The sequence below is a fragment of the Condylura cristata genome, unplaced genomic scaffold, assembly GCF_000260355.1.
Source record: "Condylura cristata isolate star-nosed mole 26May11 unplaced genomic scaffold, ConCri1.0 scaffold00015, whole genome shotgun sequence".
Classification (NCBI taxonomy): Eukaryota; Metazoa; Chordata; class Mammalia; order Eulipotyphla; family Talpidae; genus Condylura; species Condylura cristata.
In genome coordinates this window covers 17,227,083-17,252,496 of record NW_004567116.1, presented here as the reverse complement: position 1 = coordinate 17,252,496, position 25,414 = coordinate 17,227,083, and the positions used below count along the sequence as shown (strand labels likewise).

Genomic DNA, 25,414 nt, shown 5'->3' with positions numbered 1-25,414 from the left:
CCAGACAACAATCCTTACAGAGGTAAAGACCATACCTCTGGGGTTTGCAAGTTTCAGAAGTTATTTACTTTTCAAGCATGTAGCAAAGTACCAGTAGGAAATGAAAATATCTAAAGGAACTTTTACTTGATTAAAACAAGTAATTTCTCTACCTGAAAATCCAATTTATTTCCAGTTGCCCACGCACTGGTGGTCTGGTCGATTAAGATCCATGTAAAACAGCTACCTTTAAGCTGTGTACTATAATGGAATTTTGTCTTTGAAGGCAAAGGAGATGGGCCATCTCTCCTGTGTCTAAGCTCTCACCCGCAGTCTTGGTTCTCAAAAGGGCTCCACCATCTTGCTGTTGTATTTCTAAACTCCAGAATAACCTACTTTAATGTCAATTGCTAATCCTAGTATTTACTCCCCCACCACCCTTATTAGTAAATCTTTTCTAAATGGGCTAATTGGCAATCTCAGGACAGTGGTGAAGTCTGCTTTTTCAAAAAAAATTATTTGTAATTAGGTCAAGGATAAGAATTCTTTGGGGTCTGCCTTACAGTGTGAATCACTCAAAACACATTCTGTGTCACAAGGTTGTGCTCCATTCCTGAAGGAAGTCTCTAATTACAGATAACTACAGGGCATGGTTGATAATGTTAGGTTTAAATTCCTATATTAGTCAGGATCCTTTTCACTGCAAATGATGGAAATTCAGCACAAACTGGATAAATGAAAAGAGACTTTATCTTTGAGCATTATTTGGAAGGTTAAGGCTTCAGGCACGCAGAGACCCTAGAAGTCATTCAGTGTCTCCCATATTTTTCTTGCCCTCTCTTCACTCTCCACTGGCACCTCTTCGGACTGGCTCTCACCTCGGAGTGACAAACTGCTTGCCAACCACTCTAGGCTCGTATCTTCTATTCTTAGAAGCCTCAGTGCCAAGAGAATGCCTCTCCCCTGGTTGCTTTTGCAAAGCACTGAGGCACCATCTCCTGCACCCACCCTCTGAGCATCACTGCGGTCAGTGACATGCATTATGGTGGTTGTGCAGCCTGGGTCACATGCCTTCCTGAAGGAAGAAAAGTAGAGCACTTGCCAAAAGAAGTTTGTCGTAAGGACCAGGCAAGCAGAGGCCAAAGGCAGTCTCTAAACAGGTGCAAGCAACTCGTGTTGAGGGAAGTTCTGATAGCGTCTGTTTTATTCACTAGGCTAATTGCAGGGGTCATGTTCTGCCTTGGGATTTCTCATGCCTGTTCTGGAGTAACAATATGCGACTGTCACGCACCATTAGCCGCTGTGGTTGGTGACAAGGCGTGCACTGCCAGCTGTCTGGCTTCCCCCATATTCACTGGGAATAGATATCATTACCTCACCTTCACGAGGGGGCAAAATCTTACAATTGAGACAAAATAGATGGTATTGGGGGAGTTCTCTGAAGGCAGATGCTCTGAAGTGCAAGTTATTTGCAGCGTGAAGTTTGTCATTGGAGGAGAAGGAAGTTGCTAGTGATTTTCTCTGTCCTTTGTCACTCTGCAAGATCACATAGATATCACCTGCCCCCTTTCATAAGTGTTGCCTCTTGTGGATGGAGAAAAGCACAGCCAGACCCTCACCGAGTTGCTGTTTCTTCCCCACTCCTCAAAAATTATTCTAGTGGCAAATGGAACAAGGCAGTGGGACAAATGCAAACATTTCCTAGGGGGTGGTAAGTGGGGCCTGTGGCCATGCCTCTTGCTGGGCCTGACGGGTCTATGCCCAGATTGTGGCTGGTCTGTGTTCATCTTGGCTGAACATCAACCTCCTAAGGCCATCCCATCCAGGTGTCGCCCATCCTAGTCACCCTCTGTCACATCTTTATTTCTTTGAAGATTTTTTTTTAAAGATTTATTTGTGCATACAGAACTGGGGTACAGGCCAGAGGTACAGGGTCAGTGAGAGGATTCACCAGAGACAGGGTAGAGAGTAGAAACAGGCAGACTAACGAAGTACACTGCTGAGGGGAGCAGTGGGTGGGTCAGGAGAGGTCTGCCACGCTATGGGTCACCTCTGGGGCAGGGATCAAACTGATGCGAAAGTGGCTTTCACTTCTTAGTGCTGCACTTTAACCCGCTGCGCCACCAGGGAGGGCCTTTTTAAAGATTTATTTATGCGTACAGAACTGGGGCACAGGCCAGAGGTGCAGGGTCGGTGAGAGAATTCACCAGAGACAGAGTGGGGAGCAGAGTAGGTATATTGATGAAGTACACTGCTGAGGGGAGCAGTGGGCGAAACAGGAGAGGTCTGCCGCACCATGTGGGTCACCTCCGGGGCTGGGGACCAAACTCTCGCTGAAGTGGCTGTGGCTTGTTTACAGTGCTGCATCCTAACCCGTCTGACACCAGGGAGGGCCCTCGGTCACAGCTTAATAGTGGGTATCATTCTTTGAAATTATCATGTGAATTATCTTTCTCTTTCATTCAAAAGCAGGCTCCAAAAGAGCAAGGCCGGGTCTGTCATCCTCACTGTAGGTCCTTATCTTCCTCCACAGGGCCTGGTACATAGTGAGCACTAAGTAAATATTGGATGCATGGATGGACGGACAGATGGAGGGACGGACATACAAATGAGCCCCAAGTTGCCTGTCATTTTGTGGCTCTTTACTCCAGAAGGGATTCCACTGTGGTGAAGATAGAACAGAAAAAGTCCATCAGCATTGCAGTATTAAGCAGCTCATTAGCCACAGGGATTATTAATACCTGGTGGAAACCTGTGTGTGAAATCGGAAAGATAAAAGGAACAGGAGGCTCTGAGTCAACAAAGTCAGCAAAAGCAAGTTTGTCTCCAGCTAGCTGTCCTCAAGGGTCAAAGGAGAGTCCCTGCCCTTGCCATCTGCAGAATTTCAGAGGAGATCACAACATTGCAATTGATTATTGTTACCTAGTTTTCATATGAAAGAACATTTACCATTCAGCCAAAAGGTTACAGTATGGGGGGGGGGATCATCTTTATTTCACTTTTTCTATGGCCCCTCATGGCCCAGTAACAAATACCATCAATTCTGAGGTTTGCGAGGCAAATCCAAACCCTCATTGGCTGCCTGTAGTTTGGATCAGTGGAGAATTCCATCTGTCAGGGCATTTGCTGCATCATAACAGTGGTTGAATTTTCTTCAGGCAACAGATGAAGAACTCCGTCTACCGAAGCCGGCAGAGTCTGAATAGCCCGAGCCCTGGAGAAACAGAGATGGACCTTCTGGTGACTCGGGAGCGACCCCGGCGCGGAATACGTAACAGCGGATATGATGTAAGTCTCGGGCGGGCTGAGGTGAATACCAGCTTGGCTTTCCCCCAAAAGGAAGACGATAGACATCTCATAAGGTTTCAGTTTACTGTATGATTGTAGAATTTTTTAAAAGCACTAACATGTTTTCTGTTTTATTCTTCTTTATTGCCCACCTGTTTTTTTTTCTCTCTCTCTCTGTAATAGAAACCTTTTCTTGAAATCTTTTTTGTTGAAAAATTGCTAAAATTGTCTCGTTTCCTAGCCCCATATACCTGAGTTCATCTGTTTTTGCAGAGTAAGATTACCTGAAATGTGTCAGCGTGACAAATTATAGGTAAAAGGGCTTCAATGTCACAATTCAACTATTTTATGGATAGATTGTTGTTAACCTTCAACTCAAAGAGATTCTGAATGTGCTTACTGGCCCCTCTGCCCTTAGAAGATCAGTAGGAACCCTGGCCACGGTTAGTGTTCATTTGAACACAGCCTCGTTTGAATCCATAGCAATGCTGAGAAGTTGGATTTGTTCCTGATTTCATAACTCCTCAATATGCCATGGAAACAATGTGATGCCCAACAGAGGGATTTGGTGGTTTCATACGATGAAGCGCACACTGTGTGGTGAGCTGCAGGCTGCTGGAACCCTTCCTATCCCGACCAACCTCCCCAGGTGATTTGCAGTTCGTTCCCTCCCCACAGTTGTTTACTTCCGGTCACGTGGAGTCGCACCGAGGTGCCCAGGTGAACCACTCCGTGGCAGGGGTTCAGTAGCGCTTCCTCTCTTCTGCTCCAGAATTTCGTACATACTCTTAGGTTTTGTAATATGTCTCTTTCCCATGGCTCCTAAAACAGTAGACAACTACAGATTAAACATTTTCTGTAACACAGCTGCAATTCAATTATGTCTGGTTCAACTTTTGTTATTGAAGAATTTGTCATTTGAAAATGATGCTTATTTCTTAAATGGACTGTGCCGATTTAAAGATTTTCCCTCCCCTCAAGACCAGTCACTGCCTTTCTCACATGAAACAGTTGGTTAGTTTGGCTTTATAAAATTCCAGATGCTCTGGGCAGATTTTTTTTTTTTCATCTGAGTTAAAATTATGTTAATTTTTCTCCTCATAAAAATATTGCTTATACCAAACTCAGTCATCAGTTTGATAATCAGCCTGTGGTTAAAAGTCAGACATTTGAGGTTCCTGCTAAGTCTCTTCCAACTAATAACAAAGATTCTCCCCGGATGCTGTGGTTTGGAAGCTTTTTCTTCTGCTCTGTCACCTGAGGTATGACAGGATTCTTAATTTATGTCAAGATTGGTATTAATAGGTTTCTTGTGAGATTCTAGGCACAAACACCTTTACAGTTTGAAGAAATAGGCCAGAGATTTCCCTATTAGTACTAAAAAGAGAACTTTGCAGAATTTTTTCAAAAACTATGACTTACCTTGCAATACTCTCTTCATATTTTACAATGACATGCTAATAAATTACCTAGAACAAGAAAAGGAGAGACATAAGCTTTATCCCTCACAAACATTATGAATGTTCCAATTGCAGATTAGTTTAGGGGAGACCCACTTCATTCAGATGATGTTATTTAAAAAAATATTTCTTTGCAAAATGCATACAATCTCAAAAACACGAGCAGATGTAAATTTCCTTAGGGGAAAATGATCATCTAGGGAACAATTTTCCAAATTTAGGCTATTGGCTTTAAGGATGCAGTTACTTCTTCATCTCCTCCTGTGTCCTTTATTCCAGCCGGATGAAAGTAGCTCTCACTGACTGCACAGGCCCTATTGGGCTTTTTGGTGTATGTTATCTGACTGAATTTGCACAGCATAATGAGGTAGTCTCATTATGCCCATTGTGTAAATGAGGAAACTGAGGCATAGACATTATTTGTCAACCCAACTCCATTGCTTACCCCTTAAACGCCATGGGGTTCGGCTTCCACATACAACCATGCCACATCTTCACAGGACAATATATGTCCTATTTTTCTGATATCTAGAAGAGACTAGCTGTCAGGTCTCACAAGAATTCTGGCAAGCATAACTCTCACAAGCAAAAAATGGATCAGCAGTTAGAGTAGAAAAAGAAGGGAGTCATAGTTTTAAACAATGCATCTTTTTATGAGCTTTTCCCCAAAATGCCAAGGTTCTGCTGGCAAAAGAGCCCAGCAGTGACCAGGTCATTCAGCTGGAAACATGTCATACTTTCTGCAGGGGTCTGAAGCCAGGCCAAGATAGCCAAGTGTTGCTGCCAGCTGAGAGAAGACCAGGGAAACCTGCTCCTTGACATGAGAAAAGCAAAAAGATTGATTTAATTGTGACTTTTCCAGAAATTGACTGTTTCAGAGTCCAAAGGAAAAGCCTACATGTAAAAAGAGAACAAATAAATAAGTGAGCAAACACAGGTGATATAGGCAAATCCCAGCCCCGGGGTTGATGGCAGCCTGGACTGTTTCAGAATGTTTCCACTGAGCAAGAGGTGTTATGACCTGCAGAAGAGACTCCAAGGGGTTTGGGACTCCTGGTGTTTTGTCACAACAGTTCTCAATCCCTTGGTAACCCTAAAAGTGAAGGGATACCACACAGTCCTGGCAGTAACTGTGGCTCACTTGGGTAATAATTTTCTAGGAGGAGCAGGAAGAATGTGTGCTTCAAGAAAATGTCCAAAACTGATCACCCCTTAAAGTCCAGACCATATCATTACAATAACTTTGGCAAGAAATTAATTCCTCTTGGTGTATAACAGTGGGTAGAAAAGGTAATTCCAGTCTAAAAATCTAAAAAAGCAGAATACTTCTTTTTCTAAATATTTTTTTTTCTAAGTATTTTTAAAAGCCTTATGTTCCAAATGAAAGTCAAGTAGAAAATCACAAAGCCATGAGAAAGAGAAAATATCCAAATGTGAATTCTCCAGCAGAATAAAGATCCAAGCGATTTTTTCCTGCAGCAGCTAGATGGTTAACCCCTATATGTGGATGAGACTCAGCTTTTGATTCCAAAGGGCAAGTAATAATCAAGTCATTCCCCAGAAGTAAAAATGTACCTCCTCAACCTTGATGTGTGTTTGGAGTTTAAAAATCTCTGACAGGAATGGGATCAGCTATGTGACTATTCGAGAGGGTGACTCTGAAATGGATTATTTGAATTATCACTTTAAAAGTTAATGCTGACCTCCTGGAAGTGGGAACCTTTGCAGGCTACATCCTTTCAGTTTCTCACCAGCACCATGTCCAAAGCTCCATCCCTTGGGTGTACCCAGAGAGAGTTCGTCTGGACTCTGGGGCACCAACCCTATCTAACATGGGCCTCTGGGCTTGAAAACATTCCAAAGAAGGACGAATCCTGAGGTGATGTCACACCTGGAACATGCAGAGACAGAGACAGCTACAGTGGTTATCCTCATAGACCAGGCTCAGCTGTAGAAAATGATTCAAACAAACCTATCTAAAAGCTGACTGGGAAAAACTAGATGCTTACAATAGCATTGGAGAACTAAAGGAACACTCCTAGAAAGACTTTCAAAACACACCAGCCCTGGAGAGGGGCTGCTGCATCTGCTCCGGAGTGGCCGAGTGGCAGAAAGAAGGGCCCTGTCTCATTCCCTCTGTCCCAGCCGCACACTGGCGCATCTAATCAACAGAGTCTGAGTCTCATCCACTGCGAGCCGCTGCCTCACAGAGAGCTGGGGATGTAGGTTAGAGGTTCAGCCTCAGCACCACAGAGATGCCTGCTGCAGAGAGGTTGCCAAGTGTTGGCCCACCATCCCTGGCACAGGCACAGGTAAAGGCAAGAGGAGAGGAGTATTTCTAGGTAAGGCAATACGTGCAGAGCAGCTGGGGGAGTCAGTGGAGGAAAGTAAAGCAAAGAGGGAGGTGGACACATCCGTTGCTCAGAGCTCAGCCCTGGGCTGTTGGTCTGGGCACATTGTGTTGTATGTCATGGGCCGTTAATCTTGCTGTTCTCTCTTGGCTGACAGCGCAGCCACCTCCCTTTGTTCCATGTGAGCAGTGGTTACTGGAAGGAAGCCGCAGAATCGGGACCAGTGTTTTGATAGGTTCCATTTACAGGGGAATGCAATATGATCTGGAAAGCTCCTAGCTGCCTGCTATCGCTTCTACTGAATCTAGGGCCATCTAGGTAACTTTGTAAATCTTATGATTAAGGGCAGCCTGTGCAGTCTAGCTGCTCTCCCAGCTCCTCGCTCCCCAAATCTGGCATCTTACAGCTTTGGCCTGACAGAAGATGGCGAAGTGTAGGAATGTCCTGGCACAGCATGATATTCCCAGTTAAGGGTGTAACCAACTCTTGGCTTCCTGGGGAAGCAAATGGTTGGATTTGGGGATTCTATTACTGATTTCAGAAGCCACCTTCCTGTTGACCACTAAGCTAGGTGCTCTTGTGTTGACTCTGCTTCCACCACCCTCATGCACTTCGCATCTTCACTAGGACTGTCTTTCCTGTGTCTACCATCTCAAACTTTAATTTCTCTTACCTCTGCTAGCTACTGTAAGTTATCAGTAACCCTGGCTTGATATGTTATCTCATATATGTAGTTTCAACTACATTGCATTTTGTGGCTTTTAATCCTAGGAAAGTAACAGAAAGTGGGAAATCAGTCTCTGTGGAAGAGCTCACGGCAAAAAGGGCAAGGTGTGGGCTGGTGAAAGGGGTCTCGTAGTCCATATTTCACAGGGCTACCCAGAAACACACAGGTTAACCTGTGTACAAAGATAGCAGCCACTTGGCAAGTGGGAAGCAGGCAGTGGCTTCTGGCTGGCAGGTTTGGGAGGGAGCAGGCCAGCTTTCAGGATGGCCTAGTGACCTCACTCAGAGGCAGGCCTCCCTGCAAGCCCAGGACTGCTCTCCCACGCAGGTTGTGTCCCACTGGGCAGGCAACAGCTTCCCCTCTGCTGTGAACACTGTGCTCCATCTGCTCATTCTCTGATTCCCTGTGCCCGGGACCCTGCCTGCCTACTCTTGGTACCGCCCACCCATCTGTGTCTTTTGGATTCTGAGACCGCTTAGCCTCTTGACCTAGGGCAGCCATGTGCTGCAGCTTCCCAGCGTGCTCTCGATAAGGGATCTGAAGGGGAGGGGCAAAGGCAGAACTGGGTGGAGCTCAAAGTTGGGCTGTGAGCAAAACATGGGGCTTTTGTATTCTGGTAGTGACCAGTCACGGGGTGTCATTGGGTACAGCTACTCTCTGTAGCCTAGGGCATTCCCCAGCAAGAAAGTGGGCATTGCCAACTCCCATCAAAGCCCAGGGAGCTAGAGTAATTCTTAGAGGATGGGATGACCTGGCAGCAGGCAGTGTGTCCAGCAGCCAGGGAGACCGTCCCATGGTTCTGAGCAGCATGATGTAACCTCCAAGCCCCACCGACTAGTTCCTTTCAACCCTGTGGGCACTTTGGTCCACTCGTGGCCCCCAAACCCCGCAGCAACCAGAGGCCAGCAGGTACAGAGAACAAACACCCCCTTGGGAATTGCTGTCCCTTTTATTTCCTCTAGCAAGCACATACTGAGTACAGTGGAACCGTGGTACCTTATGTGCATTTGAGTGCCTGCAAATTCAACAGACCTGGAAAGAGAAGAGGAAAAATTAAGTGTTGCAAAAACACTACCTTTTGCATATAGTCTGTTCATAGTATACACTATAAATTACAGGTTTATGTTTACCTACGGCTCCGTAAGATTGCACACACAGGCCATGTAATCTGTACTAGCTGAATGATTTAAGAGATTTCCAAAGATTTTACTCTGATTTTTTTTACTTTCTCTGCTGGTACTAGCAGCTAAGCCCCAGATGCAGTTCTACTATATTTCTGTGTGAGGCTGTATGGAGAAGAGAAAGGTGGATTAATGCTAGTGCTTGCCACCAAGGAGCTTTTACACACTAGTGTGGGGACAGGTAGAGGCGCATACGCCTGGCAGTGAACAGGGTTGGAAGGCTACAGGGCTCTCCCGATGGTCTGGTCCCATCTGTCCCATCATCCAGACCAATCTCCATTATCCACCTCTGCTGACGCGCCCAGAGGAATCCTTCTAAAACACATCCTTATTAAAAATCCTTGGGTAGCTCCTCACAGCTTTGGGGATAAGACTCCAAACTCTAAGCTCCCAGCTCAGGACGCAGCTGCTCTGACTGGCCCAGGCATGCCCTCTAGCTGATATTTGCCGCTCCTGAACCCAGCCCCTGGCTCCATGTGGCTCCACAGCTCTGCTTTTTCTCAGGTGCTCATTCCTCTGCTCAGAACATCCCACCCCAGCACTTCATGCAGGCCAAGGTCCCTCAGCCTCTGTACTCTTGACAGTTGGGGCTGGACAACCCTTTGGGGCTGTCCTGAGCATCGCAGGATGGCTAGCAGCATCGCTGGCCTCTACCCACTAGCTGCCATTGGCACCTCCCAGTTGGAAACAAAGATGTCTCCAGATATTTCCACATGTGCCCTGGAGATAAATCTTCTGATTGAGAATCACTCATCCAGGCAATGCTTTAGACACTAGGTACAGGCACTGTCTCCCCCAGAATCTCTTCCTCAGTCTGTCTCTGGGCCTGACCTCAGTTCCTCTCCTCCATCCCCCAGTAGCACCAGAACACACCCCCATCAATACTTTTATGCCTTGTCTTCGATCTGCAGGCTTAGCTCTGTTAGTTTTCCCGTTCAACTCCTCAAGGACAGGTCTCATGTTTTATTCATTCTGGAAACCTCAGCGCTTGGAAAAAGAACCAGCACCTACATGGGTGCAGTGCTTCCATTTGTCGAGTAAATGAACCAACAAGTGAGTCAACCAGAAGAGTTGACTCTGGAGCTGAGTCTTGAAAAGACGGGGCCGATTCATCTCTCTGAGCCATATCCTAATCCTTCATGTCACCCTTTCTTCCAGTGTCTGCCCCTCGTCTTTGATCGACCTTCCATAAAGGGAGAGACAAGGGTGGCGACTAGCCAGCGGACACTGTTCCTTGTGGGTGTAGGTCATTCTGGTTGCAGCTGGAGGTTGTTTTAGAGGCAGAGAGAAAAACAGAGAGGGCCTGTGTGAGTCTGTCTGACTTTTTCAATAGCCGAAAGGAGAAAGAGGGAGAACTTGACTTGGTGGTGGGGAGAGCTGGTTTTGTTATCTAATAGTGTGGACGCTTGGGACTGAGCTTCGCAGATGTCTCACTCCCTGCAGTGCCAACTCAGCTAAGAGGGGAAAGGCAGGTGATGACTCACCTTAAACACAAGGAACAAAATAGCCTCCCAGGAGAGAAAGCCATTTTTAAGTGTTTACATTCAGGTGTTCCTTCTAGAAAGGTCTTTTTGATGAATTGACTTTGGCTCATGTGTTATTCTCAGCATTCCCAAGCAATGCTTTGGAATAGTTATGCTCTTGGCCTCTGGAGCTAGGCTGCCTCAAATTCCAGCTTAGCCACATACTGGTTACCTGAATTTGGGCTAATTCACTGTTAGCCTTTATTTTCTCCATCTGTGAAATGGACAAACACATGGTACCTGTGTCACGCAGATGGTTATTGTGAGAATTAAATAAGTTCATGCACATAAGGCACGTAGAAAAATGCACAGTGACTACCAATTGTAGGACTAAGGCTCACAGATTCCAGGTGAGAGGGTTATTCTCTTAGGTTTCTATTTCACCCCAGCCCTTTAGAAGTCTCAGCACTATCAGGAATTGTGTCACATTGTGTGATATCATGATTTAAACTAAGTGAACTCACTGGGGAAGTGACTTCAGAGCAGAGACCTGCAATGAGAGTGGAAGCCAGGCCAGGGAGAGCATCAGGCAAGAGGAGCAGCTCGTGAACCCAGAGAGGATGCTGCCTGCAGTGTGGCTCAGAGAACATCAAGGAGACCCGTGTTCAAGATGCCCTTCTCGGGAAAAGGTCTCCATGTGCTTTCTTCCTCGTCTTCACCCCGTATGCCATACGTCGGCAAGGCCTGTGTCAGCCCTCTTCTAAAATACTTCTTGAACTCGTCCATGTCGTCTTTGTTCATGATAATCGCCCTAATCTGTACTCCTGCCCACTTTTCTTACCCAGATTTCTCATAAAAGAATAATCGAATGGACTTCCCATGAATTCCAAGCACAATTCTCCCCTGCTTAACATTCTTCAGGAGTTTCCCACTGACCTTTAAAAATAATCCCACCTTCTTACTGTGACCTTTAAGTTCTTACATGATCTCTTCTGCAGCCCCAGCCCTGACAAATGGGCTCAGCCACGTGGTTCACATGCAAGTCGTCTGTGGCTGCCATAGCATAGTGCCACAGACTGACAACTTAAAACCACTGAAACTGGTTTTCTCGGGGTTGGAGGGCCAAGATCAAAATAGCAGTAGGTATTTTGGCTTCCCTCACTGCTTCCTTCTCAGAGCCATGAGGGGAGGCTCTGTTCTAGGCTTCTCTTTGGCTTCTAGATGGCTGTCTTCTTTGTCTTCATATTTTCTTCCCTCTTTACATGTCTGTGTCCAAATTTCCCCCTCCTTATAAGGTCACCAATCATACTGAATTAGTATAAGGAACTCATTTTAACTTAGTTATCTGTAAAGATGTGATCTTCAAATCCAACCATATTTTAAGTTCCTGGGGCTTAGAGCTTGCAGAGGTGAATACAATTTAATCTATAATAATTTACCTTTCTCTTTCTCAATCTCTTTCCTATCTTGTTATTCATACTATTGTATAAAAAGATTCAAAATATTACATATGATCTAATTTTATTTTAAATACCTTACCTATATGTGTGTGTATGTGTGTGCATACATATGGAGGTGTATATTCTATTTATAAAATCATGACCCAGATAGCTCATTCTAAGAGTATCTATGTTAGCAAAAGCAACTTAAAAATACATCTACATCTTTATATGTATTTTCATATACCTGAAGTCTATTACATCATGCCTTTAATACCTGTCCCTTAATTTTGTACCTCTTTTTCCAAAACTGCACCCCAAAAAAATCCTGTAGCCCACACCCCTTCTGCCTCATTGCACTCCCCACATCTTATTCTCTATCACAAAGCCAGAAAAATTGTGTTGAAGAGTAGTTCCTCCTGGGAAGGAAAGGAGGGGAGAAACCCAGCCAGAATTCTCTGTGGGGGAGGGGAGGCAGCAAGGGGGAGGGTGTTGGAAATGGTCTAGCATTCATAATCCTCTTCCTATTTCATATGCATAGAAACATCTAGAAGAACATTCATGAGGGTCAAAATGTTAACAGTAGTTATTTCTTATGCTAGGATTAGAGTGGATTTTAATTTTCTGTCTTTTGCTTATCTGTGTTTTTTAAATTTCCTACCATGACAGATGTTCTTGATTAATTTTTCAGAATTTTTATGGAAGCATATCTTGATTAATTTATAAAATAGTTCTTTTAAATATTCCCCCCCATGCTTTTCAGGAGTACAGTGTTAAAGAAGCAGGTGTGGTAATTCCAAGCTAAAAAGATTTAAAGCTATATTCTCGGCTCGGGCTACAGCCCCTGACAGTGTACCCCAGCCATTCATCAACTAATACTGGGAGGTTTACTTTCATTCCTGTCTCCCCATTTGTTGTCAAGTAAAAGTATTTTCAGAAATACACTAACCAGGGAGAAAGGCAAACAAATTAAGCCATCTGGAACACTCCCATTTTACAGTTGAGGCGCCCGAGGCTCAGGGGCTTCCAACAACTTGCCTGTGGTCCAGCTCCTCCCTGCACCGAGGATATTTGCTAGGGGACACGGGGACTTTTTTACCTTAGTCTCCACGTTCTAAGTGATTGAATTAGAACCTTTGAGTTCAACTTCACAACATTTTATTGAATACCAGGTGCCCTCGGCCAAGTTCACAAGAGATAGACGCTGAGATGGCTCAAGGAGTGTTCAGACTTGGGCAAGGTATGACATTAAATAAGAAATGTAAGTAAGAGCCTCACTCATCTTGTTTCCATCTGTCCATGTTGGGAGACTGCAAAAACCAAGTGAGAAATATGGTCACAGGAGTTCTTCAAAAGGAGACTTGAGCAAACCTGTTCACGTCATAGTTGGGTTGTGACTGAGTCCTTCAGTTAAGGGGAGCCCTCTAGGCAACACTGTGGAGGGAAGCAGAGGTTATTTTCCACTTGGGTGTTGTGAGTAGATGGCAGTGAATGCCTGGAAAAAAGATGTTCTCCATGTTCCCACCAACCTTACTCAGAAAACCCCTCAACCCAGCACAGTCCCATCCCAAGGCCCCTGAGAAGTGGGAGAGTAGGGAGATGTTGCTCAGAAGGCTGTTTCCGTCCTACTAAAGGCCGTAAATCCCAGTATAACTGGGATCCACCAGTGTAACTGGAAATTCATAGCACAGCTCGGGGGTTGGGACAATCTTAGTGTGGCCCAGTGCCCTGGCTCTCCTGCCTGAGACTAATGAAGTATTAAGCACTCATGGATTCTTACTTCATCCTCAGGATGAACAGAGGCAGGGCATGTGTGGGCAGGAACCAGCCTTGGGGAGGAAAGTAAGGGGAAATGCAGAGCAGTGGGACATGCCAGGAACAGGCCCCTGGGTGACTTTGGACAAGGCACTCAGATGCTCTGGCCTCCACTTTTGACTCTATAAAATGGGCTTGAAGAAACTGGTCTCCTAAAGCTCCTTCAGGCTCTGAAATTCAGTTCAGAATATTCTAAGCATTGTGAAGATTTTTTTTTTTCCCCAGAAGTTGCATCCATTATCCTAGAAGCACCACCAGGTCTTCAGGGAGATCATGTCCCTAAAGAACCCCTAACAGCCTAAGAACCCCACTGTGTCCCCAGGCCAGGGTTTGGGGGCGTACGCCAGCCATGCAATGGCTCTGAGTTCCTGTTTATTATTCATAGGTGATGTTGTCTTCTACTCTGTCCTCTATCTGCACTTGTCTTAACTATCAAACCAGTGTTCTAAATTGCTTTCTGAAGATGTTTGTTGATAACTTAGACTCAAAGGTTAACAGAGAACCTCTTGTTCTTATCTTGAATGACTGCAAAGCCATAATTCTTGGGGGGAAGATGACAGAAAGTGGCGAGTTTTTTTTGCCCTTTGTCTTTTCAATTTCTTCTCCTATGTGCATATATTATAGAGAAAGAGAAATAAATGTGAAGTATGAAAAAATAAAAAAGTTCTGAGCTCTGTGTACAGATTTTAAGAAGCAAAGGGCTTCCCTTTAGGAACAAGTTCCCTCCTGACTTTGCCTCAGCTCATGGGATTTCGTGGGGAATCTGTGCGATTGAATGAGTATGTGCTGTGCTCACTTTTATATACCTGAGTGTTTTGTGCATAGTAATTCCATGAGAAATGTATGTCATGGTAATAATAGTGATTATGATAATGACATCAGCTAGTATTGCTGTATTTTTACCATGTGCTGCTGTTCTGAATGCTTTACGTATATCATTCAATTTTAACAAAACCCTTTGAGATGGGTCTTGGTACTATCCTCATTTTACAGATGAGGAAACGGACACATTAAAAAATTAAATAGCTGGAACATCTCTTACGCTGTCTTTGCTATTCTCCACCTGCCTTTTAGGTCTGGCCAGTTGCCACGGCAACTTGACTGTGTCACCTAATATCACCTATTCAGGCTAAATATCTTAGAATAAATTACTGTTAACATGAAGGAAAGTTAATTAACAAATCAATGGGCATGTGTTTGATCCCACAGACTGAGCCTGAAATCATAGAGGAAACCAACGTGGACAGAGTTAATGAGCCCCGGGCCTACGCCAGGGCCAGGCAGGTGAAAGGCCACTCGGAGACCTCGACCCTGAGCTCCCAGCCATCCATCGACGAGGTCAGGCAGCAGATGCACATGCTGCTGGAGGAGGCCTTCAGCCTGGCGTCCTCCGGCCACGCGGGCCAGAGCCGGCACCAGGAGGCCTATGGCTCAGCACAGCACCTGCCTTACTCCGAGGTGGTGACCAGCGCTCCAGGGACCATGACGCGGCCCAGGGCCGGGGTGCAGTGGGTGCCAACCTACCGCCCAGAGATGTACCAGTACAGTCTGCCCCGGCCGGTAAGTGAGACATCCTGCTTGCCCACCACCACGTCAGGCCAGCCCCCTGCCCCTCCACAGGGTGTTCCCAAGGGTTCTCAGAGTGGAAACTTCTAGTAATAAGCCACCTTGAGATCTGGACATGAACTTTGCTCAGACCTGCACCAGTGGTCTGAGCCTAAGCCATTCAGTCTCGTGGGCACAGGTAAACAGAAAGCCCCTGGGCCCAACCATAATGCATTTAGAACGAATTTTCTTTTCTACTATCCTCTGATGAAGGGGACCTCATTCTTTAAGCCCAGTGATTTCCTACATTTCCAAGAATGAGGACCCATTTCAGTGCCAGAACACACTGCCCAGCCACAGTGGGTGGCTGGACTTTGAATCCCAGCTGTAGCTCACACTACCTTTGTAATGTAGAAATGGTTCCTCAGTCCTCTCTGAGATAGGAAAAACAACCTACTTTTTAGGTTGAGAAGATTGAGCAGGGTCGTATATGACAGGTACTAAAAGAGTGTCACATGCACAATAAATGCTGTGGAAGTATCAGCCATGATTGCTTCATTAATTGGTAGCCAACCTCACTGTCTAAGAAAACACCCAATGACTGGAAGCTTCCACGATTTCTACAGTTTAAACTGCATTTCACTCATCATCACAGCATCTGCATGTAAAGATGTCGCTTTCTAAGTTATCGGCCACAGTAGACAATGCTTCATACAGGCTTAGATTCTGCCTCTGTAATGCTCCATGCCCCATCTCCAGGAATTCCTCATTCACAGCGCTGTCTACATTGTTGTGACAGGTAATGACATCATAAAGGCCAACATTTACTGGGTGTTTTACTGGTACTAACTGCATAAATTCACTTATGTAGTTCTTAGGACAAGCCTCTGACACAGGTACGAGTTTGATCCCCATTTTACAGATGAGGAAATTGATGTGCTCTAACTTGTTCAAGTCACCCAACCAGGAGGGCTGGAGCCAGAACCCAGACCTGGACGACTGGCCCTGCAGCCCATTTTTTATCTGCTTGCTGTCCTGCCTCATGCTGTCATGTTGCCTGTCCACTGTACTATTTCTCTCACTTGCAGTAGACTCTTTAGAACACATACATATTTGGGGTGCCTTGTGGTATCTTCATACCCCACCCCTAAGTCCACATTACACTGGCATTTAGTACATTTGCTGTTACTCTATGTAACTACATGATCTGCACACTACCGAGAACAGCCTTTGCTCCCAGTCAACCCCTCTCCCCAGCAGGGCCACCGAGCTGTCTCCCCCTTGACACTGCTTCCGATCCCTAAGTCTCTTTCTTTGCATTCCAGTCTCCAGCCTCACCTTTCCTTGCTAATTAAGCTTTGTAGGAAAGGCTGGTGTTTACTTCACATTGAGTCTGTGGGGGTTGCTATGCTTGAGTGGGCCATCCTGATGGCAAGAATTTGTCCTTATTCAGCAGGTGCAGGATTCTAGTTTATCCATTCCCTCAGGGCAATCAGACCCAGGTACTGACTCATGCTGATTAAGTGCACAGCAACAGCTTGAAAACCAACTCACAAACCTGCGGTGAGAAGCTGGGTGATCAGAATACTTAGGTTTGCTCATCAGCATGGTCTTTTATAAATAAAAAAAAGCCTATTTGGGCAAAGTAAGAGATTGTCAGAAGGAAAGCTGATTGTTGTTAACATCATCTTTTCGGTGTGTGACATGCAGATCCTTCACTGAAAGGACATGGGATGAGCCCAGGACGTCTTTTTGTACCCATTTCCTGAGATGGGGGTAAACACAATGCAGAGTTCTTAATGTAATTTTTCAGTTAAATACATGAGTTTGGGGCAATACCCAAATATCAGGAATTTGCCTCTGCTCTCAGAGAAATTGGATGCATTCAAGAAGCCTTGCCTTCCAGAAGAGTGTCAGCAGCTCTGGGACCACACCGACCATACCTTTCATCCATTGGTCTGGAATCCAAAATCCTTTTTTTAGAAAGAGCTGGAAAAATTCTCACTGAGCCTTACAAGTCTTCCTTAAAATATCTTCCCCAGACAGTCCTATTATAATTTCTACAATTACAGTTTTCTACTAATTGCCCATTAATTTGGTCTCCACCCTTCTGGGGAAGAAGGGACTTTCTCATTGAGATTTAGAAAAAGACCTAAATCTTCTCACTTTTATAAGTACCTCTTAGGTCCCCTGGGAAAGTTTCTCTCTCCCTGCTATATATTGATTCACACTGATTTGGGTTTCATTGCTTCCTCCTTCGTGATCTCCACATGTTGACCACATTCCTGGGTTTTCCCACAATCCAGAGTAAAATGGGGCTCGCAGCTGAACAGCCTTAGCCAGTGACCACGACTCAGGACCATGCAGTGGTGGGGGTAAGAGGCCGTGCTGTGAAGAAGTGGGAATTTGTGTAAGACAGTACTTGTTAGTATCGATGAGAGTGCTTTGTATGGTGTCCAATACATCAGATTACATGATAAATGATCATCAATACTTTTTTTAAAAAATGTTCCTTTTCAGTGGATTCCACTAGTTACAGGCTAACCTGTGAGGTACTGTGGGTTCAGTTCCAGATAACCACAGTAAAATGAAGAAAGCCACAAAGTGAGTCGCACACATTTTATGGTTTCCCAGTGCGCATCAAAGTAATGTTTATCTATGCTGTAGTCATTAGAACCATGTGTGCACCTTGAATAAGCGTGACAGACATGAAGTAAAACTGCTAGAAAGATGGTGTCATTAGAAAATAGCACTTTTTTTTGGCCCTCTCTGGTGGCACACAAGGTCAAAACGCGACATTATGAAGCAATGCACAGCCTTTGCAGCACTCCTGGGCCAGGGAGGTGACCCACACATCACAGAAGGCCTCTCCTATCTCGTCCTCTGCTCCCCTCATTGTATTTCAGTTGATCTGCCTGTTCTGCTCCCCACTCTGTCCCTGATGAATCCTCTCACTTCCATATCTCTGGCCTGTACCCCAGTCTTGTATGCATAAATAATATTTAAAAAAAAACTGCCATTAGGTCAGTATATTGATAGTTTTCCCTATGTACTCAGTGAGGAACTGGAAAACCTTGCCCACCCAATAAAGGGTTGAACTGGGGTTAGAACCTAGAACCCTCTAACTTCAAAACTCATGGTCATTCTGCCCCTGCTCACCCTGGCCCCAGGTGAGCCACAGGGATGTCCTGCCAACTCTGATGAGGACCCCAATCTCAAAACTTTGGAGCATGTTCTTCCCATGTTCTCCTCCTTCAAACTGAAGGTGTCAACCTAATCTAGCAGCAGAGCACTTTCCTGGAACCTCCTTTCTTCCAAATCTCTTTATTTGGCATCATCTGTTAAGCCTTAAATACTTTGGGATTAAGGTTACTGACATTCAAAATCCTAAATTCTTACAATTCAATAATTTTCTATATTTGAAACTCCAACAAGAACAGGCTTGGGGCCTGTTCTCTAGGGCAGGAAGGTGGGATGCTTTTGCTTCTTGGGGTAGGAGAAGGCTCTGAATTATTCAAGAAACTGTGGGAAGAAATCTTGGTTACTCACACACAGTGGGTCTCATCTGGGCTAACTTTCTTTTTTTCTTTTTAAGATTTATTTATTTGTGCACACAAGAATTAGGGTACAGGCCAGAGATGCAGAGGGTGAGAGGATTCACCAGAGAGAGAGCGGGGAGCAGAACAGGCAGATGGACGAAGTACACTGCTGAGGGGAGCAGCGGGCGGGTCAGGAGAGGTCTGCCGTGCCATGTGGTCACCTCCGGGGCAGGCGGGGATCGAACTCATGCGGAAGTGGCTTAGGCTTCTTTGTGCTGTGCTTTAACCCACTCGCCACCAGGGAGGGCCCTGGGCTAACTTTCTACTGGAATCACTAGAGAACATGACCCTAATGCACCCCACTCACCCCCTACCTAAGGGCATTGGGCCTGGAACTTTGAACAGACGGTGTCAACTTCTACTTTACAACCAAACTCATGTACCCAGAGTGTCCTATTCCAGTCACACCCAGGTTCCTGCCACCTTGGAGACCTGAGACCTGTCTTAAACACTTCATTTCTAAATCTCTGATCTCCTTCCTATCCAGAAGGCAAGGGTCCCAAAAGGTGGTGTCCTTATGTGCCAGTCTGGGCCATCATGGAACTGGGAACCTGCCTCCAGGTAACAGTTTGGGTAATAGCTTCCAGTGGGGTCCCAGTTGCAAAACAATCAGTATGAGAAGAGGAGACAGAATGCAAAGCCAGGGGCATTTAGAAACACGGGAGCATACAGGGGGTGTGGGAAGACCATGGGGTGCCCTCAGCCCTCCAGTGCTGGCACAGGCTACCTCTGCCCTTTTGGAAATTCCCTGGACACCAAGGATACAACCTAAAGGGGACACTATGTCCCTTCCACTGCATTTTGTTGATCCCGAGAATACTGCTGGCTTTGTACCTAGAATAATCATCCTAAGAATGGGATGCCCTTCATACTTGTCTAAAGTCCAGAACTTTTAATCAGTTCATCCAGTGAACTAATACAGGAACAACTCCATCGTGGAGTTAGCTGGAAAATAGCCCTACCTCTCGCCTTTGCTCACTATGTCCACCTTTGATTTCATGGTTATTTCGTTTCCTGAGGGGTGCGTGTATGTGTGTGAAGGGAGTGGATAGGGTCCTTATATCGTTCCAAGGTGCATTAAGTTGGGGGGGGCGTGTGTTTGTGTGTTTTAATCAGGATCTAGTTGTTATTTAGTGGGCTGGTCCTCGTCGGTATGTGGTCTGTATAAAGCTGAAGGGAGAAGACCTCATTAAGTTTAAAAAATCCTGTTTATGAATCCCCCTGCCCATGCTTTTTGTCTGGATGTCTTCAAATTTAAAGGCCTGTCTTCTTGTTCCTTGAGGGATCCACACAACATGATGCCTAAAGAGAAAGATGAATGAAAAGTACAGGTTATGCTTTGTCTTCTAAGAGTTTCTAGATTTTTTTTCTTGCTGAAGAAGTCTCTCTGATCTATCTCTGACCATTTCCTTTTATCCCTGCATGTATTGATTAAAGTTTTCACTTTCGAGCCAGTTCCAATCCTTTATCTTTGAATAGTGCTTTATAGATTGTGAAATACTTACACATACCCTGATACACCTGATCTTTTCAGCTTACCTCTGAGCAAGCATCCTTGTCCCCATTTCAGAAGGAGACACTGGAGTTCAGCAAGGTCTCTGGCTTCCTTAGGGATATAAGTCTATCCATCAATAACCAGGACCTCGACCCATGAGTGAGTGCCTCCTCACTCCGAACCCAGTGTTTTCCCCCTCTAGGCCCTCTTTCTGTGACTAAGGAAGCAAACCACTATTCATGCACAGATTCATTTATCCATGCACCCAATAACTGTTGCTCATCTGTGATAAACCAGGCGCTGTTCCAGGTGTGAGGAAAGAGCTGACACAGAGCCCCTGTCCTCAGTACAGTAAGTTGGTGGCAGATAGTAAATTAAAAAAAAAAAAAAAATGAGAACAATGCCAGAGAGACAACTACTGTGACAGAAAATAAACCAGCACATGGGAAGACATACAATGGGACTCGGCATGAATCTGGGGTTCAGCGAGTGAAAGGAAGGGAGGAGCCATGGGAAGACATGGAAGAAAAGCAGCCAGGGTCCTAGGATAGCACCTGCAGCCTAAGGTGGAAGGAACTCGTGTGTTCTGATAACTGAAGTGCTCTGGGACTCCAGAGGCCTGAGCGAAGGACAGAATGGTAGCAGAGGGGAAGAGGAGGCAAGGAACATGTTCAGAGAGACTGAAATGTTTGAGGAAGGAAGGAAAGTCTGACAGTATGAAGTTTGCTGCCCTTTATTTTTTAAAAGATTTATTTATGCATACAAAAACTAGGGTACAGGCCAGAGCTACAGGGGGGTGAGAAGATTCACCAGAGACAGAGTAGGGAGCAAAACAGGAAGACTGGTGAAGTACACTGCTGAGGGGAGCAGCAGGCGACACAGGAGAGGTCTGCTGCACCGTAAGGGTCACCTCCCTGGCCGGGGATTGAACTTGTGCTGCAGTGGCTGCAGATAGCTTATGCTGCGTTTTAACCCGGTGAGCCACCAGGGAAGGCCCAGTTTGCTTCCCTTTTAAGAAAGAGGAATCTGTGTGTTGATGGAGTCTAGGTTTTAAGCAGTCTCTGTCTCTTTCACAGGCCTACAGGTTTTCTCAGCTTCCTGAAATGGTCATGGGCTCTCCCCCGCCACCTGTACCTCCTCGGACTGGCCCTGTAGCAGTCACTTCTCTCAGGCGGTAACACATTCCTTTGCCTTGTTTGAAATATTTGCAAAAAAGCATTGGGTCCTGGGTACCCCGAGTGACAGACTTCCTTCAGCCTGAGGTGGTCCACTCAGGGTATATCACCTGTCCAACGTGTACCTAGGACACCTTAGTACCAAGAAGGAAGTGGGGATCACAGAGGGTTGGCTAAATCTCATGTCATTTTCATTAGACAGTCCTGTAGAACCCACAATTGAGCAAACCCACAGTCAGCAAGCTGCCCCATACCCTGGAAGCCTGTACTCCAACCTTGAACATCTAAAAACTACTCCAGCCCAGGCCATGACCAGGGCTGCCTCACATCTGGGTGCCTCCTACTAGGGTCTGTGCAGAGCTCCATCTGGTGCAGAGGGACAAATCTGACAGGCCAGGGAGAGGTGTGCTCTGGAAACCACCTAGCTCTTGACTTCTAGGATAAGGAGGCTGAAAGATAAGGAATCCAGATATGTCTGTTATGAAGCATATCTTTAGCATTCTCTTTGATCTGTAATGATATAAAAAGCACATGTTTAAATAAAGATAGGCCAGAGCCACAAAAGCCATGAGCATTGGGAGATGCTGGAATAATTATCGTGTCCAAGGCTGGGAGAAGGAGCTGTACCCCAGAGGATCTGTGAACCACCTGAAAACAGTGAGGGAAAATTGGATTTTCCTCAGAAGCCACCCTGCCCTCATTACTAGCCTGTGTAGACATGAGCCTGCAACTCTAGCCAAGCTGAGGGTGACAGGAAGCAACAGACCAGGACTCCATCTCCCTGCCTCTGACCCGCTGTTGCCTCACCCGCTTGACCCCTGTTTCCTTACCTGGGAGATGAGGGCAAAGCTCAGGTGATCTCAGTTTCTGGAGCTCCTCCAAGGGGACCAGAGTGTATGCATGGGAATCCAGGAATTTTCCTGGGAAGGGTTTTCTGGAACTGCATGAGAGCTGTGGGAGTTGGGCAGCAGGGATGAGCCAGGGAAGGGAGGACCCCGTACTGAATCTCTAGCAGCAGCCTCATGCAGTTTCATCACCCTGTGTCTGCACTTCCCCTCCCCTGGGGAATAGCATTCCATGAGCTGCTCAGTGACTCCTCAAGGTCCCAAATGGGAGGACCTTCCCATCAGCAATTTTGCAGTAGGTTTGCTGACAGCCAGCATATGTTTCTGACACTGCTTCTCAACCATCAGTCTCCTCCGGTGCCCTTCTTAGCCAAGTGCCATCCTTGCCAAATATCAGGTCCCTGATAAGCCCAGAGGATTAGACCTGGGAAGAACCTGGGAGACAGGCTCTTTCACCCTTTCGCTTCAGAAGAGGAAACTGAGGCTCAGGAAGGGAGGTAGCTGGAGCCCAGACTTTGCCTCTCAGCCAGGCTCTTCCACAGAGTAGTTCTGGTCTGCTCCTGCTGTCACAGTCTCCCTTCTGCTCAGAGTGTCCCTGTGGTCACTTGCTGTGGCTGCCTTTGCCTCCCTTCCATTTGAATTTTAGGGGAGCTTGGAGTCTGTGAAAGGAAAGCCAGAGTCTGTGGCTAAAGCGTCCTTTAAATACTAGGGGGAGATGCTGGTGGCCGCCAAGCCCAGACTGCACCTTCTTCTTTGGCTTCCTGAACACGAAGTGGAAATAGGATGTGCTAAATGGGCGGGAACACTGCCTGCCTGCCTGTAGTGCCAAAGTTCTCTCACAACGCTCTGACGGTGCTAGACTCCTCTGCTCCCAGGGGCGTCGGAGCTTCCCAGGGGCATCGGACCTTCCCAGGGCTTGTATTTCTCTCTCCCAATGAGCCGCAGGGACGCGATGCACCCAAAGCCTTCCTGAGTCACCTCCAGGTGTCGCGAGCGGGAGCTACCGCGCTCTCCAGACGAGCCTTCTCATTGGCTGCCGATGATATCATCTCCCTGGGCCACCATCCCCGGCTAATACCCAGCGCTAACTGCTTGACTTATTATGTGGAAATTAACTGTGCTCCTCCCCAGAGTCACAAGAACCACCTCATGGGACCACTGACCTTGAAACATCTAAACTCTGCAGCTCCGGTCACCACGACGGCCGACGGCCGCTGCAGTAGCCCCCGTCGTTACCGGAGGGCACACCGAACCTGAGGCCCCACCCTCGTAGAGCAGGGGAGCCGCCGCCTCTCCCAGGGGCAGCTCTGGGGTTATTCTCCCCCCCTTCACTCCCCTCTACAGCCTCCCCTCCACCCCTTACCCCCCACCCCCTGCGATGCTGGGGACACGGCTAACGCGCCCCTCGCCCCGCCCAGGTCCACCTCGGACATCGGCAGCAAGACCAGGATGGCGGAGTCGGTGGGGCCCGAGCCGGCCCAGCTGCACGACAGCGCCTCCTTCGCCCAGGTGGCCCGGGGCCCGGTGTCCGTGGGCCAGTTGGATCAGTCTGCGTTAAATTACTCAGGTGGGCGAGAGGGTGAGGGTCCCGACCGCCGGACCTTTTGCTGTGCTCTTTGCCCGCCCCCTCCCCCGACTCTGCACTCGGCCTTCTACCCTCCACCCTCAGGAATCCAGCAGGTGTGAGTCCCGTCCTGACTTCTGTAGCCTTGGCTAGAAGAGCTACTGACTCTTAAGATCTGAAATCTAGCAAAGCATTAAGATGTGTTAGTCAGGATGTAGGTTGACATTTTGCCAGACTTTACGGATTAAAAAAAAATATGTGTCTTTGAAGCATTACACACAGCTCTGCACCCCATCTCTTTCCTCTTCTCCCCTGGGATAATTAGGGTCCCCCAGTGCTGGGTTTTAAACTTTCGCAGTATATGTATGTCCTTAACAACAGGATATGTTAATGCCCTCGGTGCCTTAAATTTCCATACATGATATCAAGCTGTACGTTTCCTTGTGCATTTTGTCTTCTTAACTCAACTTTGTTTTCAAGATTTGTATGTTGCTGCATACATAGAAATCATTGGTTTAAACTCCCATGGGGTGAATTACCCCAGTGATGGACACATCAGTAGTTTCCACTTCCTCTCTCCCCTTCATATTACAAACAAAGCCCACGTGAACATCAAGGTTTGTGCATGCCCTAACTGGCTTTTGGTTTATTCAAACCACACCTTTTAGACTAAAATTGCAAGTACCCAGTTGTCAACCTCATCAAACTATTTGCTGTGTCCAGAAATAACACCAGCAACATTCATTCCTTCTGGTTCTTTTACTTAGCTCTTTAAAAATACCTATCCTCCTGGGGAGAGACCACCTGAACACCGAGGTGGCATTTCCTCTTGCCAGCAGGTCAGGGGGTGTTGTGATGAGCATGGGGAGTTGGTGAGGGCTTAGCCTGGGGAGTTGAGCCTTCACCTGTAGAAAGCCAGGTGCGAGTGCCAGTGGATGATGCCTTCCAAGCTGAATGGAGGATGAGCAGGTAGAGGTGTACCCCCCACTCCATAATCTCATCCCCCCCATGCCAGTATCTACCCCCATTTTCCAGTTTCCCCCTAGAACTTAGGCAGCTGTTCACCACTGGGTGAGTGTTGGCCTAATCTTCCTGTCCATTCCCTCTGCAACCAGGTAATACGGTGCCGGCCGTGTTCGCCATCCCAGCTGCCAACAGACCAGGCTTCACTGGCTACTTCATCCCGACACCACCCTCCTCCTACAGGAACCAGGCCTGGATGTCCTATGCTGGGGAGAATGAGCTCTCGAGCCAGTGGGCAGATTCGGTGAGACCTTTACTGAGTCCCTCACAACTCCGTCTCTTTGACACACTTCAGGGAGAAAATGCACGAGAAGTTGAGACTGGATGTTGTGTCACCTCAGCCTCCCTCCCACCAACCACGTAACTCAAGTCAGCTATTTTAGAGGAAACAGTCTGGGAAAGTAGAATGCCTGTTAACAGAGGAACTTGAAACCTGCTTGTAGTCCAGGTTTCACTGCTTCCTAA

At 46.6% G+C, this 25,414-nt stretch overlaps 1 protein-coding gene across 1 annotated transcript in view; it reads left to right on the top strand.

Moving 5' to 3' along the window:
• KIAA1549L (KIAA1549-like ortholog) overlaps positions 1-25,414 on the top strand; it is a 196,712-nt gene that overhangs the window by 161,325 nt on the left and 9,973 nt on the right. The window contains exons 18-22 of the mRNA XM_012725187.1: positions 3,138-3,267; positions 14,913-15,263; positions 21,419-21,516; positions 23,781-23,929; positions 25,042-25,193. Coding sequence (XP_012580641.1) covers positions 3,138-3,267; positions 14,913-15,263; positions 21,419-21,516; positions 23,781-23,929; positions 25,042-25,193 — 880 coding nt within the window. The remainder of the gene's footprint in view (positions 1-3,137; positions 3,268-14,912; positions 15,264-21,418; positions 21,517-23,780; positions 23,930-25,041; positions 25,194-25,414) is intronic.